General features: G+C 44.8%; 1 protein-coding gene across 4 annotated transcripts in view; it reads left to right on the plus strand.

Moving 5' to 3' along the window:
* MVB12B (multivesicular body subunit 12B) overlaps window positions 1-17,713 on the plus strand; it is a 390,107-nt gene that overhangs the window by 168,725 nt on the left and 203,669 nt on the right. For all 4 annotated transcript variants that reach the window (XM_085613813.1, XM_085613812.1, XM_085613811.1 and 1 more), the window contains exons 5-6: window positions 1,667-1,796; window positions 6,107-6,235. In XM_085613813.1, coding sequence (XP_085469939.1) covers window positions 1,667-1,796; window positions 6,107-6,235 — 259 coding nt within the window. The remainder of the gene's footprint in view (window positions 1-1,666; window positions 1,797-6,106; window positions 6,236-17,713) is intronic.

The following is a 17,713-nucleotide window of genomic DNA, read 5'->3' on the forward strand; positions in this document are numbered from 1 at the left end:
AGAGTTGATGGCTACTAAGTTTTCCAAATGCCTTCAAGTTGACAAATTTGTACAGAGGAATTGGGTGGTAGCACCCCTACCAGTGCTGCTGAACTTCCTCAGCAAACTAAATCTCTAAACTATGAAAGGCATAATGCTCCTTTACCTGAAGGTTCTGCATAGAACTACTCCATGCACTTCTCGCCCACGCAGACAGGTGCTCTGTTTAGTGCACACTGACTAGGTTAAAACTGCAGGTGTGTCAGTTTCACTCTTCCCAAAGAAGAGCCAAGTTGGCCCGATTTGCCCAAGGGAAAGTTTTGCATCACCCCATGTGTATTCCCTACAGCACCACAGAAATTGTATTCCTTGCTGTCACTCATGACTTTTACACAATGGTTGCGGCCTAACAAGTCTCATCTCTCCGTTTCCCAGCTGGCAGTGGTCTGCTCTGAGATGTCCAGTGCCGGACTCTGTTCGGGGGAGTAGGCGAGAAACGGATAATTGGGCAGGCAGGTCTACTGTGGCTCAAACATGCAGGTTGAGTGTGTGTGCCTCTGGTGTCTTCGGGTCGGTCCTACTTTGGCTATACGTACTGGACCAAGCACAACCACTTCATCACCCAGCTGTCAGTGGTTGCTATGGCGAGCAGTCACTGGCTTCTCGTGGAGGTAGTGTGGGGGTACTCGAGCACAACACTTAATGAACACACAGTATAATGAAGGATTGTCCCCTCTAGGACTTGACTTTCCAGATTAAAAGTACTTTAATGCAAACTTGAACTAAAAACTGCACTCAGATATGCATAATGCAACTTAGTGTCATGCTGATAGAGTAAATTGGTACCTCTCACTGCTAAAGCCCACCTTTTAATTCAGGTAGACCTCCCCCCTTTTGGGCAGCGCATAGGGAGAATCGTCTTGGGTGCCTTTTTACCCCTATTGCGCTTAGCATAGTGCTCAGAACCAGGTAGTCTTCATTACTGGTTGTCTCTCAACTTGTGATCGAGTCTGTAGATCGAATTGTTGCATCAATGGCCGACCAACTTCTTTCTGACTCGGCCTCTCCCCATCTTCTGGGACTGACCACAAGTTGGCAGTCCCATCATATTTTAAGGCATGGTATTGAATAGTTTGTAGAAAACCTATTTATAGTGAGCTAAAGAACCATGATGGATTCAACCCAGATCTATGACGGGGGTTAGTGTCTGGAAAGTTTCTGCGCTCCGTCCATCATCTCCTTGTGTTTGCTTTGAAAACCTATTTCCAACACTCCACTAAACCAAAGAAAAGAATATTTTTCTGGTGAAATAATGGTGATCAAGGAGAAGGGGACGATTTCCTGTGGTTAGGAGTCTTGCTTCTCCTGGAACTCTCCACTCTTCGATGGTTTGTGTGCTGATTGTGTGGTTGAAGGAATTACCCTGCTTTCAGTTCTTTGTGTGTCATCTGTGACCCCTGCTGCAGAGTGGAACTAATGAAACCCACCAAGTGTAAAGAACATGGATCTCACATGTATAGGCAGTGGACAGAAACAGATCCTATTCTTAACTTGATGAAGCGCACACAGCCATGCACAGTATTCATGAGTGACCTTTCACTTGATAGAAAAAGACTATGTGATTCAGTATTGACAGCCTATTCACACCACACTAAATTCTAAATTGATTTTAAACTTATTTTTGCAGAAGAAACAGCTTTTCGGAAGAAGAGGCTGTGCATTAAGTTCATCCCCCGGGACTCAACCGAAGCTGCTATTTGCGACGTTCGAATCCTGGGCAGATCGAAGCAAGCCCCGCCTCAGTACACATTCATAGGGTAAGTTCGACCTCAAAGACGGTCTAGTTTCACCGTTACCTGCTTCGCTTAAGAAAACCTCAAAGGAGTGTCCTGAACGATATTCTAATGTACTTACTAAATACAAGATTTTGGTTGTATTATTTTTGGGAAATTTGTAAAAAATGTTATCGTTGCAAACAATGACTACTTGTTTGACTATTATTTTAGACATTAATCACCATCTCATGACACTGTGATTTCATATGAATTGCTGTCTCTTTATGGCTTCAGGTGTAGGGAGAGAGGGGCAGCTATTCCCTTTGACAGACCCACCCTAGCAAGGACTCTGTGGAACCTCGTTTGATAGCCCTGCACTCCCACTCATTCTCCCAGAGAGCTGACGTTTCTGGCAAAAGAGGACCGCTAGCCTTTTCAGTCTTACACATTTCATCATAGACCCCTTCTTTTTTTCTCAGTTTTTACAATTGTCTGTCCCAATTATCACTCACTATGGTCTAAGAATCCTGTTTGTGCCATTTTTTTACAAAACAGCACTTGAATAGATGTCTTGCCCTTTCAGTGTTTAATTGACAGCTGGCAGACAGAGCGCCAAGAGCATAAGACCCTTACTTAGCGGTGCCCCGCAGTCCTTAACATGTGCGCCTCTGTATGGCCCCGCCTCAGAATTCTTCCTCACCAATAAATACTACAGGCCACAGTTGGAGCCGGCATATTACTCAGGCAGATAATAGGATCAACCTGGGCTCGTAGAGAGATGTTAGCCTGTGCCGGCTGGTTTCTGACCATCCGTTGGATTGCTTGCCCTGTGGTGACACAGCATCATGCAATCAAGGAGAAAAGTATGTGGGCAGGCATTCCGGGTCACCACAATGAGCTATGATCCAACTGGAATATGTAGGCACTGGGCAGCCCACTGTCAACGTGCAGGCAGTCGGCAAAGCAGTGCTTGAGTCTGAGTTGACATGACCCTTACGAGGAGTCTTTCCAATCCAGTCCTGTCGTCGGATCCCTGATTAAAGGAAAAGGCAGGACATCAAATGCTGTAGACCCACAGGCCCTGCATGTCCAACCAAAGCAGTGACCTTTGTAACATGACTTTTCACTGGGACCAGAAGGTCTCCATTGGCCTCGAACCCTAAAATGGATCCTCTGTATTTTTCCCAGGGAGAGTGCAGCCAGCACACTGAGATCCATGTGTGATCTCATTTGGAAGGACGATGGTTTGGGGTTTATTTCCTGGACTGCCACAGAACCCAGCGAGGGCAATAGTATCCATCAAAATGTCTGCGCCACCTTTGTTTCTTTCTTCGGCGCTAGGGATACTGAATCACCTCCTGCCCTTGTTCAACCACAGAGACTGAGCAACTAGCAGGATACTTGACAAATGTTTGCTCTAAATAAACAAATCTGATGCTAGGCAGGGCCACCATTTAAAAAATGTCTTTCTATGAGAGGATGAGTTTGCCCAGTTGCACCTAGCATGTTTTCCAAGGTTTGAACTTCTGTTTAATATGGATTTGGAGCGTTTGTTCTCATGCTGGTGTAATTAGAGTGTATGAGGTGTTTCTACCCCATACCACATTTAGATCACAGTATATGTAATTGTGTAGTTTAGGGATTTTGAGGTGGGATTTAAGTTACTTTTGCCTTGTGATATACTAGTAGTGTTATCAACCAAATGGCTTTATTCTGAGGATGCTCCAGTTGTCTGAGTCAAGTTCCCTTCTCTGAGAGGCTTTAAAATGATGAGGATTATCTTTAAGTATCTGTTCAACAGAATCTTTCTCGAGAAGCACGCTGTTGGACTCAGTGTTGATGTTTTGAAGAAATAGAGACATGTCTCTGGTTATAGTTCTGACTTCCTCTGCGACAGAAGGAAATTGGAGTCTAGAGGAGATGCACAAGATAATGTGAAAGAATTCACTTCCATGAAGCGCTCTTTTTCCTATCCTGCACTTATTTGATGGCTCATTTTTAATCATATAATTTACTCTGGCACTCTAGACGTCAAGGTGGTCATTGCAAGGACCCCTAAAACTGTTGCTGTTCTTCTACGCTGTACTTTGGGCTGCCTCTGTCGTGTAGTTCCTAGGAATCCCCCTGGACCTGCGTGTTTTGGATGGCCTAAACTGAGGGCTTTGTGTCCCTACTGCTTAAGGACACCTCCACAGGATATGTCAGCCATTAGACCAGCTAGCTCTACAGTGCCACTACCACCCCCCTGTAGTATACAGTGATGTAGGTAGTCTCTGGCAACCACAGAAAATGACAACACTGATCCCTCAAGGATCCTGGAAAATAGTACAGTACATTTCGCTCAGACAATCATGCTTGCTTACTCTCAGAAAATAGACAGGATGGCGATTAGGACGTTTCAGTATTTATTGGTCCAGCGGAAGCCTTGTGTAAAACATATGTGCTGCGACAATCGGGAGACAGAAGCATCCAAAAGAGATTGCTGGTACCAATATAGTAAATAGTAGATCCATTTCTACCATAGTGCTAATAAGATGAACATGAGCAGTTCAGATAAAAAGAGCAGCACTTGCATATTCCTAAAATGCGCGCCCTAAGTAATTTGCCTAAATGTACCTAGCCTAGATCTGTATGTGTAGCATGTATATGCGTGTATCTATGTGTAGCTATATGTATCTGTAGCCAAGAAACCCCTAGGGAAGAACCAGCTCCCTCACCTGATGGTTTAGAACGAAGGACCCTGTCTCTGCGTCGAGGATGACACCCCGCAAGGGATGTCAGACTGCTGCATGTCGAAGATTTAGCATGCAGGACCCTGTGTCAGCTTGGAAGGAATTCTCCTCTAATTGAGTGAGGGTCTTTTATACTAGAGTGGTCACTCTAGGGTTTTTTCTAGAATCAATATGTTTTTAAAACAATCATGGATGCTTTGAAAACAATCACCTATGTTTTTCTAAACAAATGCGATCATGCACAGCAGGCTATTGGCCAAGGATGAAAAAAATGTGGTGACCCTTATACAGAATAATTCTGCTATGCCTGGGGACATGTTTATGTACGTCAGATACAGGGATTATGATAGAAGACTAAGAGCCTGGTGTCGAAGAGACAGGAGAAAGCTACTAGGTAAAAGGTCACCTGTTTAGAATCATTATTGTCATGTGGATGGGACAATGTATGAAAATAGGGGTATACATGACAGGACTAGCCTAAAGGACATGACACCTGGATCCAGGGTTATGCTGGCAACTGTGCCTAACCTTAAGAAACCCTTCTCTAGGCACAGGTGCAGTGCCACTCAGACTTGAAAGGGGTGCCACTGCTTGTAGCCCACATAAACCCCAATCCTGTACCCCATTGAGCCAAAAGATCATCTTTAAGTGCAGTGGACAAGATACTATGGAAGCCTATGTGTGTTTTCTTGTGCTTTCAAACACTATTTAGACCCAGTTGCCTTAAACAAAGGTACGCCCACTATAGATTTCCATTATAAAAAGCCACTTATTCTAAAATGCATTTTTAGCCAATAATGTAAGTCTTATTCTCCTCTGGTTTCACTGGACGGACCTCCCTATTTTCTCTAAGTTTGAATTATTTCATGAAACATCGGCCTACCTATCCCAGTTGAAAGTCTTTGGAAAACTGACCGCCATTTTGCAATCTCTTTGCCTCCTCCATCTTGGATCATCTGCAGAGCCTTGTTATTGAGGGCATGTCTCATTAGCCCAGCGTGGGTGTGATGTCTCCTAGTCGCTCATTGAGATGCCTTGCTAACTTACATCCCTCACAAACAAGTTCAGATAAAATCCCATCCTCCCCAGTTGTGCGGTCCTCCACTATGAAGTTAGTTTTTCAGCTTGTCACAAAATTTGCCTCCTGCTTTTCAGCTTCACGCACAGTTCTTGGATCTCAATTCCACGCCCTTTGTTGGCACACATGGGTGAAATTCAAATCCACCTTCAGCTGTGGTCGCACCCCTGCGTGTGATGAAGTCACAGTATGACGCAGTAGCAACTCATGAAACTTCTACATTTATCTGTAAAGTTTTCAGTTATTTATAAGATTGTAGTTTTACAGAAAGTAATAATTTTCTGGAGACTCTTTTAGAAACGAATTGCAACCTGAATATATTCTTTAATTTAGATAGAATGAACGACTCTACAGCCATATAATATTGTATGCATGTATATTGTTCCAACAAAAGTAACACATTATAAGACAATATGTCATATTTTAGATAGGATCCAAACATTTTTGATTGCTTTTTAAAATAAAATTAGCCATAAAAATGTTCTGTGATTTTCTTGGAGTGATAACGCATTAAGAATTAATGTTGACTTTTTATCCTAAAGGGAACTGAATAACATGGGTATTTGGTACCGAATGGGAAGAGTCCCTCGAGCGCCAGAGTCATCTCAGCCAACCAGCCCTTCTTCCCAAATGCCAGCTTCTTCGTCTACGCCAGCTGCTAACCTTCCCAGGTAAAGTTCTTCCTTTGTATCTGCTTTCTGGGCTTCCTTCTCCGGCATCCTAGAATGTTGCACAATGCATGTGATTTCCATCCGCCAGATCCTATGGTGGGCTTCCTGCATGTATAAGCCATAGACGGCTAGTTCTGCCTGGCTGCCGGCACTCTAGTCCTCACCAGTTATTGCATCTAAAAAGTGACTTGAAACACCGCCATCTCCATTCTCTGGCTACTGGAAGTATATGTCATTCAAGCTGTGGATAATCCAGCCATCTTGTCAGTGTAAACCTTCTCATCAAGCTGTCAGATCTTCACAGGGTTATGAGAAATGGGTTTCGTGCAGGTGAAATGCACCTTGTCGGGTTCTGGAAATAAATGAGTTGCTTTGATTGGAAGACCGGGAGGCAATGTCGACGTTACGCAGAAGGTCTGTTGGATTTCTGCAGAGTCATAAAATGGTCAATAAGATTGGGGGGATATGACCCTGAGATTTCCCAACAATTCAGTTGGTGTAGCCACCTAGAGCATTCTGCAGCTGGGGTTGTCCATGATTTAATGGCTGTTGGGAAGGTGGAGTCTGGAAAGGTTGCTCGGGGGTGTTAATTAGAGGAAACTGATATTTTGAAAAATTCTCAACCACATTGAAGACCTTGACCTATCCTTGCATTGTGTGCTATACAAAAAAAGCCTTGCAGAATTGGAAAAGCTGACACTGAAAATCCGCCAGTTTCATCGCTGGCTTAGATTGGTGGGAGCCTCTCCCCAAGAAGGCCCCATAGCCGCCACCCAGCTGCTCGTTACAGGAGGAGGCAAGACTAAAACCAATCATAGGCCGGGATCCCTGCCTCTGTCACAGCCAGTGGCCTGCCAACCGGGTGGTGATGTCAGCTGTCAGTGTTTCCCACGAGCTGGTGAGGACAAAGGACAACAAGGAGAGCCCCCTAGCTGACAGGTGGTTGTAGGGCCCCAGTGTGGACTCCATGCTGGCCTTCCGCACATATAGAGTAAGGCGGGGGAATCCCTTGGGTCACTAAGCCCTTTCAGCCCAAGGCACGATGAAAGGATTACCTACCTTGTGATACTCAAGCCCTGTAGGCAGTCATGAAGTCCTTGGGTTCCCTGGCTGGGATTGTGCGGAAATGCAGTTCTCCCCTTTTGGCTTCATGACCCATGACCAGCAGAGAGTCCTTACATCCACCTACCATACAGAGGATGCATTTACTCCTGGTTCTAACAGCCAAACACCCCCTTCAGCTTTGCTCCTGGTGATTCATCTGGAAGTCGTGAACTAACTTCTGCACGCTTACGGGACGGTTTCTTGGTGTGTATCTACCCCTGGTTTCTACCAAAATTGTGAGCTCTAAGCACCAACTTTCAATTAATGCTGGGGTTGGTCGACTGCCATACAAGAATTTGCCTCTTGCTTTTCAGAAAGTTATTCTTCTGTGATAAAACAAAGGCCTCCGTTTTGTTTTTATCCGAAGAACATACACCGTTTTGGACTCATTTAGTCCTTTATCCTTCTGGGGCCAATCAACTAAGGATCAAGGCATCTTGTGTATGCAAGGTTTTGTAATAATCCAGGATTAATAAGAATATTCGTAATTTTAACTATGAAAGCAATTGTTTTGTTAATATTTAGTAATGACAACTACAATAATAGACATGCTTTAAATGCTGGTATCTGACCAGCAATCAAAATGGTGCCCTTGTGGGCCATGGCTATGGCTGCGGGCCAGCAAGGGAGCACCGCGTGGCGTGTGCCAGCTCCCTGCTGTTTAGGGGGCTCTGCTTCTGTGGTGAATTCAGCCCACCGGGGGGCAAGGATTTAACCTAGTCCTGTTCAGCGTCCCCTATTTCACAGGCTGTTCTCTTTGGGGCGCTGTGCCTCCTATTCCTTCATTTAAGGGGAATGTGTGCCCTATAGGCCAGGAGAAAATCAGAAGAAAAAAAATTGACATTTGTGTTTTTTTTCTTTGTACTGGTCATTGGATCTTAAATTACCCTTAAGTTTAGGGAGGGGAGGGTCCGACACAGCACAACATAGGGGCTCGCTTGCACTAAATTCACCCCTGGGCAAGTTAAGAAGGGGAGTTCTCATAGCCTTATTGACCGCACCTGCAGGACAATAACTACTGTTAATTAGCCTCCCCTCATTATATGTCCTCCCCTGCAGCTCAGGCTCATAATTACAGGGAGGGTAATGAATAGCCACCTGCGGGCAATCATTTGTAATAATAGTTTTAGTGTTGTTATTGTTACTACAGCATAATTGCCTGCTGCTATGGGCTATAACAACTGTTAAAGAGCCTGAATCAAGTTATAGGCCTGCCCCTCAGGCAAGTGCCTATTACTAGGGCAATGGCCTTTAACAATCGCTCTAGCCCTAGGCGGAAGGGCTATAATACGATTAGAGTATTCCATTCACTAGGAGTCGAATTTTCTAAATTAAAAGTGGAAAATCAAACAGATAACTATTGGTATGTTGGAGCAGAGCCAGGCTTTATTGGCCCGAGCCACTTAATTGCCTTCAATAGATCTCTCAACATTCCATTGTTCTAACCTAGCTTTATAGCATGCTTCCGAGGGCAATAACAATTGTTCAAGACCTTCATCCTTATAGCTAGGGCGTATAACTAGGGAGGGGGCCTTTAACAACCATTAAAGCACGAGGCAAAAAGACTGCAATGTGGTTTGAACATTACACCCACTGAGGGTGGAATGTTCTAGAATAAGCAGGGAGAAACAGAAAAGACAAGCTTAGGAATGCTGGAATGGAAGGTCTGTACCAGATGTTATTGGCCGGGAGCCACTGCATTGTCTTCAGTGGATCTGTCGATATTTCAGAATTCCAATATTTGAACATTGCAGTCAAGCACGCTTGGTTCTTTTTCGTACGAATTTGACATTGCATGTATTTGTCTCCATCATACTAGAGTCATGGAACATTGAAGTCTGTTTCATTCTTCTCGGTTGTTTTTTCATGCCATCAGTTTATGTTGGAAATCAAATTTGCTTGAATCTGTGCCTCTGTGTCTTTTGTGTGGTGTTGTTTCCTCTAATTCTCAAGCCCTTGTCGGATAACTCTCAGATTGAGACAGCCGACTGATAACCGAACCTTAACCGTTAAAAAGAATGCCTATCTGATGATCAGTCGTGTCACAGATGTTTGGGTCATTGCTTTAGCATAACATGGACTGGACTGGTATTGCAGATTGTGTATAAATGCCGCAATGACGAACGTGCATGTACAGTTGTGTGCTGATGATACTCGCATTTGTCTCGTCTCCAGCTTGTCAGTCACCCCAGGAGTTTGAGTTGATAGATTTGTTGGGTGTTTTCTTGTTGTTGTCGTTTATTTCTGTGTGTTGTGTAGTACTGGCATGTATTCTCTCCACGCTCGTCCCAGTTTTAAGTCTGCCAGTGGTGGCGACGGTAGGGCATAACCGTGTGGCCTGTGCAGTCATTCCTAGTTTCGCTGGCTCAATATAAATTGTAGTGAATGATGTCCTGGTCCAAGTAGATTCCTGATAACTGGCAGAAATACCCCCCTACCCCACCACGATAATGCCAAGAATGTGGCTGACTCTACTTGTGGGCTCCCACTGTGTGATCACTGGTAAGTTCTCGTGCGCTGGTTGCGAACCTAGGTCTTCTCTTCAGTAGTGACCTCATGTTTGTGTTCTTGAAACTGCATAAGCACATCCTCCTCGCTTGACGATGCCTACAAGTTCTCCCTAGTGACCGTTGCAGCGGTATCTCATCTTGAATGATGTATATGGTCATCGCAGCTGTGGTGTCCCATCTACTGTTGCTGTGATGCTACACCTTGACTGTTGCACAGTGGTAAATGCTACATCTCACTTTAAGGGCCACACCCTGGTTACTGCTGCATTTTTGTCTCACCTTAACTCTTGCACCCTGGTTATAACTGCAGCTGTGTCCCACCTTGACTCTTTTCCTACTGGTTACCACTGCAGTGTGCCTCACCTGGACTGCTGCAGCATGGTTAGCACTGCAGTGGTGTCATCACCTTGACTCTTTTCCTACTGGTTACCACTGCAGTGTGCCTCACCTTGAGTGTTGCACTTCGGTTGTCGCTGCAGTGGTACCTCATCTCAACTGTTGCTCCCTGGTTACTGCAGCAGTGCTGTCTCACCTGGACTCTTGCAATGCTTCATGTTTATTCTGGACGCCACTCTTAGTTGACTACATCACATGCAGAACGTGGCTGCAAAACTCCCAAGTAAGCGTGCAAGTGACTCACCTTCCTTGAGATCGTGGCTGGCATTGGCCAAAGGTCTTGTTGAAGTCAGTATATCCTGTGCACCAAGCTTTTTATCAAGTATGACACAGGTGTCTGTTGAAAATTCCAGAGATATTTCATACTTGAGCCTTCTAACTTGTGACGATCATCTGTTATTTGTCCATTTATTTACAAAAGGGCTTATTTGAAGATTGCTTAAATAAACTTGATTACATAGCGATAAATTCAAAATCTCTAGAGGCAACGGTGTGACCGGTGGCCCTACTTTGACCAGAATTAGACTCTAAAGATCTCGCGAACAAAGCAGCTTCTAACAGGCCTTCTCTTAATGTGCTCAATGCATCTGTGCAACCTGTAGCCCCCGATGGCAAGACTTGGAATCTAGCAATCTCACACAGATTGCAGCCTCCAACAGGCCTTCTGTATATGTGCTGGAGGCTTCCGTGCAACCTGTAGCCCCTGATAACCAGACTTGGACTCTGACGATCTCACACAGATTGCAACCTCCAAAAGGCCTTCTATTCTTGTGGTTAAGGCTTCCGTGCAACCTGTAGCCCTCGATGACAAGACTTGGAATCTAACGATCCCATACAGATTGCAACTTCCAACAGGCCATCTCTTCATGTGCTTGAGGCTTCTGTGTAACCTGTAGCCCCCAATGGCCAGACTTGGAATCTAACGATCCCACACAGATTGCAACTTCAAACAGGCCTTCTCTTCATGTGCTTGAGGCTTCAGTGTAACCTGTAGCCCCACGATAACAGGTTTACAATCTAAAGATCTCACAAATAACACAACCTCCAGCAGTCCTCTTCAAGTGATCAAAGCAACCAGGTAACCTGTTGCCTCATGATGATCAGACCTTAAATCTAAAGATCTTATGAAGAACGCTCCCTCAGACTGGCTTCTTCATCTGCTCGAGGCAACCGTGTAACCTTTAGCGTCACGATGACCAGACATGGAATAAAAAGATTCCATTAAGAATGCAGCCTCCAACACGCCTTGTCTTGCTGTGCTCAAGGCAACTGTAATGTGTAGGCCCACTATGACCCGACCTAAAATCTAACGATCTCATGAAGGACACACAGCCGTAGCCCGTGCTGGTAAGAGTGGTGGGGCCGGGTTGGTTGGGAGGATTCGACAGACGACCACGAGGGGAAATTAAATAAATAATTCATTTTCCCTTATGGTCGTCTGTCGAAATCCCCCGGCCCCACCGCTCTTACCTGCACGGCTCGGGCTGAGGACACAGCTTCCGACACACCTTTACTTTATGAGCTTGAGGCATCAGTATAACATGTAGCCCCACGATGACCCGACTTGACAATTAAAGATCACACGAAGAACACAGCCTCCATCAGGACTTCTCTTCATGTGCATCTATGCTGTGGAAGGACTCTCCCAGTGTCCAAAGAAGGTAGCCAGCTGTAAGTGACTGCGGCTTATTGGTTTCTCTCTCTTCAGGGTCTACTTTACGGTTTTCGTTCTTGTGAAGCAATAATCAGCACAGTTGTTATTGGTCAAATGAGGAATGTTTCTTCTTTGTGGAGTAGAGGCACCTTACCAGAGCGTATCATATTATCCGCTGCATCTCATTGGCAAAGGAAGACGCCCACAGTGGTACCCAAGACCTTTCAATTGCATGGGGTAGCCTGATGAATTGCAAAACGCCACCCATCTAATCATTTTGCTAGACATTGGGACAGACACAGGATTGTCAGACACAGGAGAGCGTGTTCTGTAAATAACCGTGTGATCAGGAGTGATAGAAGATCTTTATTTTTGTCTTGCCAATGCATTTCACTGCCTGCATTCTCGACACCATTGATACTCCTCCATTGTGAATGCTGATGGGTGGACCGCATCAAAGGAGGATGGAAATGAGACCGCTTTTATTAAGTATTACTTTTTCCTACAGTCATCATATTTCAATACAATCCATCATTTGAAGGTGAAAAAGTGCATAAAACTGTGTAACAGTCGCTAACCAATGTAGAATTAATGGATTCATTGTACCAGAAAGTAGTCCTCTTACAGGAAACACTTGCTGGAGTTTAAATCCACTTTTCTTTAAGTTTCATCTCAAATGATGCTTTGAAATGTGCACAAGCACTGGCAGCACATGCCTGAGTCCATCTTGAAATTCTAAATCAAAGACTTCCTTAGCATCGTTCATCACGTGCTGTCAACTCAACACGTAATCCGCATAATATTTGCTTTCCTCCCCAGTGACGATGCCTACACTTTGCCACTATGTGACCAATTCTCTTCTTTATTTTGTAGGAATTGTATATGATATGAATACTTCTGAACAGGCATCAAGGAAAAACAAAGTGAAGTTTCCAGAGATAAACATTTCAGATATAGATGTACGAATCTGATCTTAGCATCTTTCCCTTCTTTCCATTCGCGACCGTTCCACACTGTCAAAGATATAGAACCCTGAAGAAGGCGCTCGCTTGAGTATAGATTTATTCATTCATTTGTTTTATTAGGTTTTCTTTGTACAGGGCTATCGCCATGTTCCCTAGTCACTTATGTATTGATTGTGGAACCGCCAGGGCTGGAAACAGCGGGTTATCGAAATCACGAGCCATCGCTAGCAACTTGTGCTTTAGGGTCCATGAGAGGCGTCAAAGCATAGTGGCTGGTACTGAATCTCTCCATAATAGTGCCAGCTCCCAAACACGATGCCAATTACTGATTCACAAGGAGCAACTGTGTGGGTACTCTGGTAAGGAGACGATAAGAAAAGGCATCCACATTCCCGTGCCTGCCGAAAGCCTTAGCTAGACCAGAATGATGGCAACAACCTACGTTGTTAGAACTGAGTGTTCTTGTGCAGCTTGCTTTACTGGAAAGTGCAGCTAATCCATGCTGGTCATGGATGAGACGAGATCTGGGGTGTGTGGGCTGGGTGAGCCTTGATGCTACTCTGACCTCTTGCGGTCAGTAGACAGAAGTGCAGCTAATCCATGCTGGTCATGGATGAGACGAGATCTGGGCTGGGTGAGCCTTGATGCTACTCTGACCTCTTGGGGTCAGTAGACAGAAGTGCAGCTAATCCATGCTGGTCATGGATAAGACGAGATCTGGGGTGTGTGGGCTGGGTGGGCCTTGATGCTACTATGACCTCTTGCGGTCAGTAGACAGAAGTGCAGCTAATCCATGCTGGTCATGGATAAGATGAGATCTGGGGTTGTGTGGGCTGGGTGGGCCTTGATGCTACTCTGACCTCTTGCGGTCAGTAGACAGAAGTGCAGCTAATCCATGCTGGTCATGGATGAGACGAGATCTGGGGTGTGTGGTCTGGGTGTGCCTTGATGCTACTCTGACCTCTTGCGGTCGGTAGACAGAAGTGCAGCTAATCCATGCTGGTTATGGATGTGACGAGATCTGGGATGTGTGGGCTGGGTGAGCCTTGATGCTACTCTGACCTCTCGCGGTCAGTAGACAGAAGTGCAGCTAATCCATGCTGGTTATGGATGTGACGAGATCTGGGCTGGGTGAGCCTTGATGCTACTCTGACCTCTTGGGGTCAGTAGACAGAAGTGCAGCTAATCCATGCTGGTCATGGATAAGACGAGATCTGGGGTGTGTGGGCTGGGTGTGCCTTGATGCTACTCTGACCTCTTGCGGTCAGTAGACAGAAGTGCAGCTAATCCATGCTGGTCATGGATGAGACGAGATCTGGGGTATGTGGGCTGGGTGAGCCTTGATGCTACTCTGACCTCTTGCGGTCAGTAGACAGAAGTGCAGCTAATCATGCTGGTCATGGATGAGACGAGATCTGGGGTATGTGGGCTGGGTGAGCCTTGATGCTACTCTGACCTCTTGCGGTCAGTAGACAGAAGTGCAGCTAATCCATGCTGGTCATGGATGAGACGAGATCTGGGGTGTGTGGGCTGGGTGAGCCTTGATGCTACTCTGACCTCTTGCGGTCGGTAGACGGCCTCAAGAAAAGCTGGCAGTATTCCATCTGGTGTGTGGTTGCTGTGTATATCCGTCTCGGGCTCAAAACTGGAATATCTCAATAAGAGTTGCACGGCTTCTTACAGCTGCGATTAATTTATCAGCTGCATTGTTTCATTTTGCACTCACTTGCTGCTTGTCTTATTCTCCTACTTGTGGCCGCCTGCTTGTTGTGGGAGTGTCATGTGACTAATAATTTGGAGCCTGTACCTGCAACACAATGCCCTCAACATGTTTCTGCTTATTTGGCATGTCGAATGTTGGCAGCCGGTATAATGCCAGCAGTGATTTCTGTGTGTAAAACCCTCAGTTGCGTAATTGATTGAAAAAAAAAAAAAACTCTTAAATTTTATTGCTGAGCATGGAGACCGCAGGTCATAAAAACAAATGGAGGTGAAAGAAAAGAAACAGGGAAGGGCGCAACGTGAATACCCGTTTGTCGAAAGATGAAGGCGCATTTCAGTGATCATGGCAAAGATGTTGGTGATGAATTGCAGTGCTTGTTGTTGCTTTTGCTAAATCTTGAGGGGCGTTTTATGGCAAAGTATAGCGATGGTATAGATCCATATCCCAGTTATTTGGAACACACCCAGCATTAAAGCTCAGAGCATCAGTGGCCGTCTGTGAAGAACAGTTTACAAGGCCTGGGGTGTTTTACAACCTCTTTGTGCACTTTATGGCTCACAGTGGCTGCAAGGAAATTGGACCAGTTTGGTTTTACTTGGCAGATAAAACAAATGTCAAAAAAGTCAATATAAAATGTATTCTAATTTGGCTGAGTTAAAAGGAGCAGTATACAGTGGAATAACTGAATGTTGCATTAATGTCTAACAGTTAAATTAGCCTGCCACGGTCTGCTCTCATACCTTAAATCTGTACGCATTGCTTTTAAGACATTACTCGTTTAAAAAACAAATAATGCTAACAGATTGCGTTCAATCCACTGAGACATAAATATTTGTCAATAAAAATTGCAAGGACTGTACAGAGGATCCGCAGTGCTACAAATCTTGACAAGTGCAAATGGTTTATCACATGACAGAATATCTTGTTTGAGGGCCTTGTGATGGAATCCAGAAAGGCAACAATTCAGTGTCGCGCATACATCAAAGTATCTTGGTCATACCAAGTTAGGCAACCCACAAATATTGTTTAAAGGCTTGTACTACCTCGCGCTCTTTTGCAGCAGTGTAATTGATAAGATGCCATTACATCAAATTTCACTTTTTGTCTTAAATTCCTGTAACTCTCTTTTTGGGCTCCTTTTGGCCCAGAAAGCCACCTCTTGGTTGAAAATACAGACTCAATCCTGACCCTCCCTCCCTCCTTTATTAAGGATTTCCTAGCGAACACTAGTTTTTTCTTTCTTTCCTTTTGCTTCTTTAATAGATGACTACAGAGAAAGTAGGCCTAAATGACACACTTAGAACACAGCTTTGTTACAGTTAAGGCCTCTTTGTTCAATCTTAAAAAGCAGAAAAAGCTTCAAAAATATGTGACAATAGGCGAAAGGCTTCCATAGTTTGCAGTTTTATTTAAAATGCCACTTCTCTCTGCTAAAACTCAGAACGTTTGGGTGGCTGGGAGGCCGCTTTTTATCTCATTGACAATGAACTTGCCTCCCTTTCTCAACTTCTCGTTAGCAGATTAGGGCTTTTGTTACTGTCTCCCCTCCTTTCCCAGCTTAAACAAGCCTTGGCAATGCCAATAGGTCTTGCCTATGGGAGAGCTACTGGCTTTGCCAATGTCTTTAAGCCAGGTTGTACAGCTGCGTTTTTTGCTGCGCAGCATGGCTAAAAGTTAGGAAAAAAAGCACTGTGACGCAGCCAATGCTGGGCGAGACTCCGCGAGATTGGCTTTGCCAATGCCTATTTAAAGGTGGTGGCATAGCTAGCAGCACGTGGAAAGAGGGCTGCTTGGAAGAGTATCTTGTCTCTATGCATTAAACAGCCTGTGTGTGTTTTGTGAGTAAAAAGAGCAGCATGCATGCACGTTGAGGGTGCACGTAGCTCCCCGTCGGTGCTCGTCAGTCTGATAGCATACAGATGTTGGTGGGCAATCGTGTTTCGTGTGCCCTGCACATGCTGTCACGGTGGGTGGTGGATGCTAGCAGCTGATCTTGTTTCACCAGCTAGTAGGTGGGCGAAGAGTCCTGTAAACACTACTCGTATTAAAAGTCAGTGCCTCTCTGTAAGAATTGCTGGTGCATGCATAGTCGCCCTACGTCACCTTCAGTGTACAATCTGTGTCCAGTATCCGGGCAGTACGAGAAATTCTGAGGTGTGATTGCCTTAGAGCTAAGATTCAACTACTGCTTGTTCCTGCTCGGGCAATTAAATTGCTGGGTACGTAGGGTGTGCGACATGTGTACATTTTTATTTTGGCACCTACACTTAAGCACATTGCGAATCTGACCCAATTACAATATCTCAGTGTCTTCCATGTCCTGTATCTTTAAAACACTGACATTGTCACAAACTGCCCTTTACATAAAAAAACTAATATGCAATTACTCTTTATTTGTGGCTAAACGACTGGTGAGTTGTTAAGCAAGGGTGGAAGTTCTATCTATCTCTTTGGCCATAAAGAGCATGTGCAAATTGGTAAACTGAGTTGTATGTTTTTTACGTTTAACACAAATATTGTGAGGGTAAAAGGGAATAGGTAACGGGGACAACGATTGGGAGGATGGAAGAGAACAGGCAACGGGGTTGTGAAAAAAAAAAAAAGTGAAACGATGCGGCCAGCACAGGCAACGTGTGGGAGGGAGGTAAGAAGCAACACAGACAGGGGGATTGGGGTAGAAGCAACAGGGACAACAGAGTAGCAGGGCAACGGGGTTTAGGATGAAAAAGGCAGGATGACTTAGGAAGAAGAAAGAGTAAAAGTACCTCAATCACAGCACGCTCAGCGGAACAACAGTCATGATGATGAAGCAAACAGTACTTGGTCCATGCTCCACACGAAAGAAGAGGAAGTGAAGCTGGCTGGAGCTGGCAAATTAGAAGGTAGCAAAATAGAGTGACAATGAAGCCAATAAACGGTAAGTAATGTACAGGCTCCAAGTAAAGACTAGTGGATCACCCTAAATGCCTTATGTATGCTTTTATTTATACGAAAGAGTAATTTACTCCCAATTTTTAAAGAATCAACATATTTTAGTTGAATGACACCCACATTTTTGTGCTTTAAATTTTCGGTTGCAATCTGATTAAGATGTTGAATTGACTTTCTCTCATGTTCGAAAATGGC

Source organism: Triturus cristatus, chromosome 1_2 (genome assembly GCF_964204655.1).
Source record: "Triturus cristatus chromosome 1_2, aTriCri1.1, whole genome shotgun sequence".
Taxonomy (NCBI): Eukaryota; Metazoa; Chordata; class Amphibia; order Caudata; family Salamandridae; genus Triturus; species Triturus cristatus.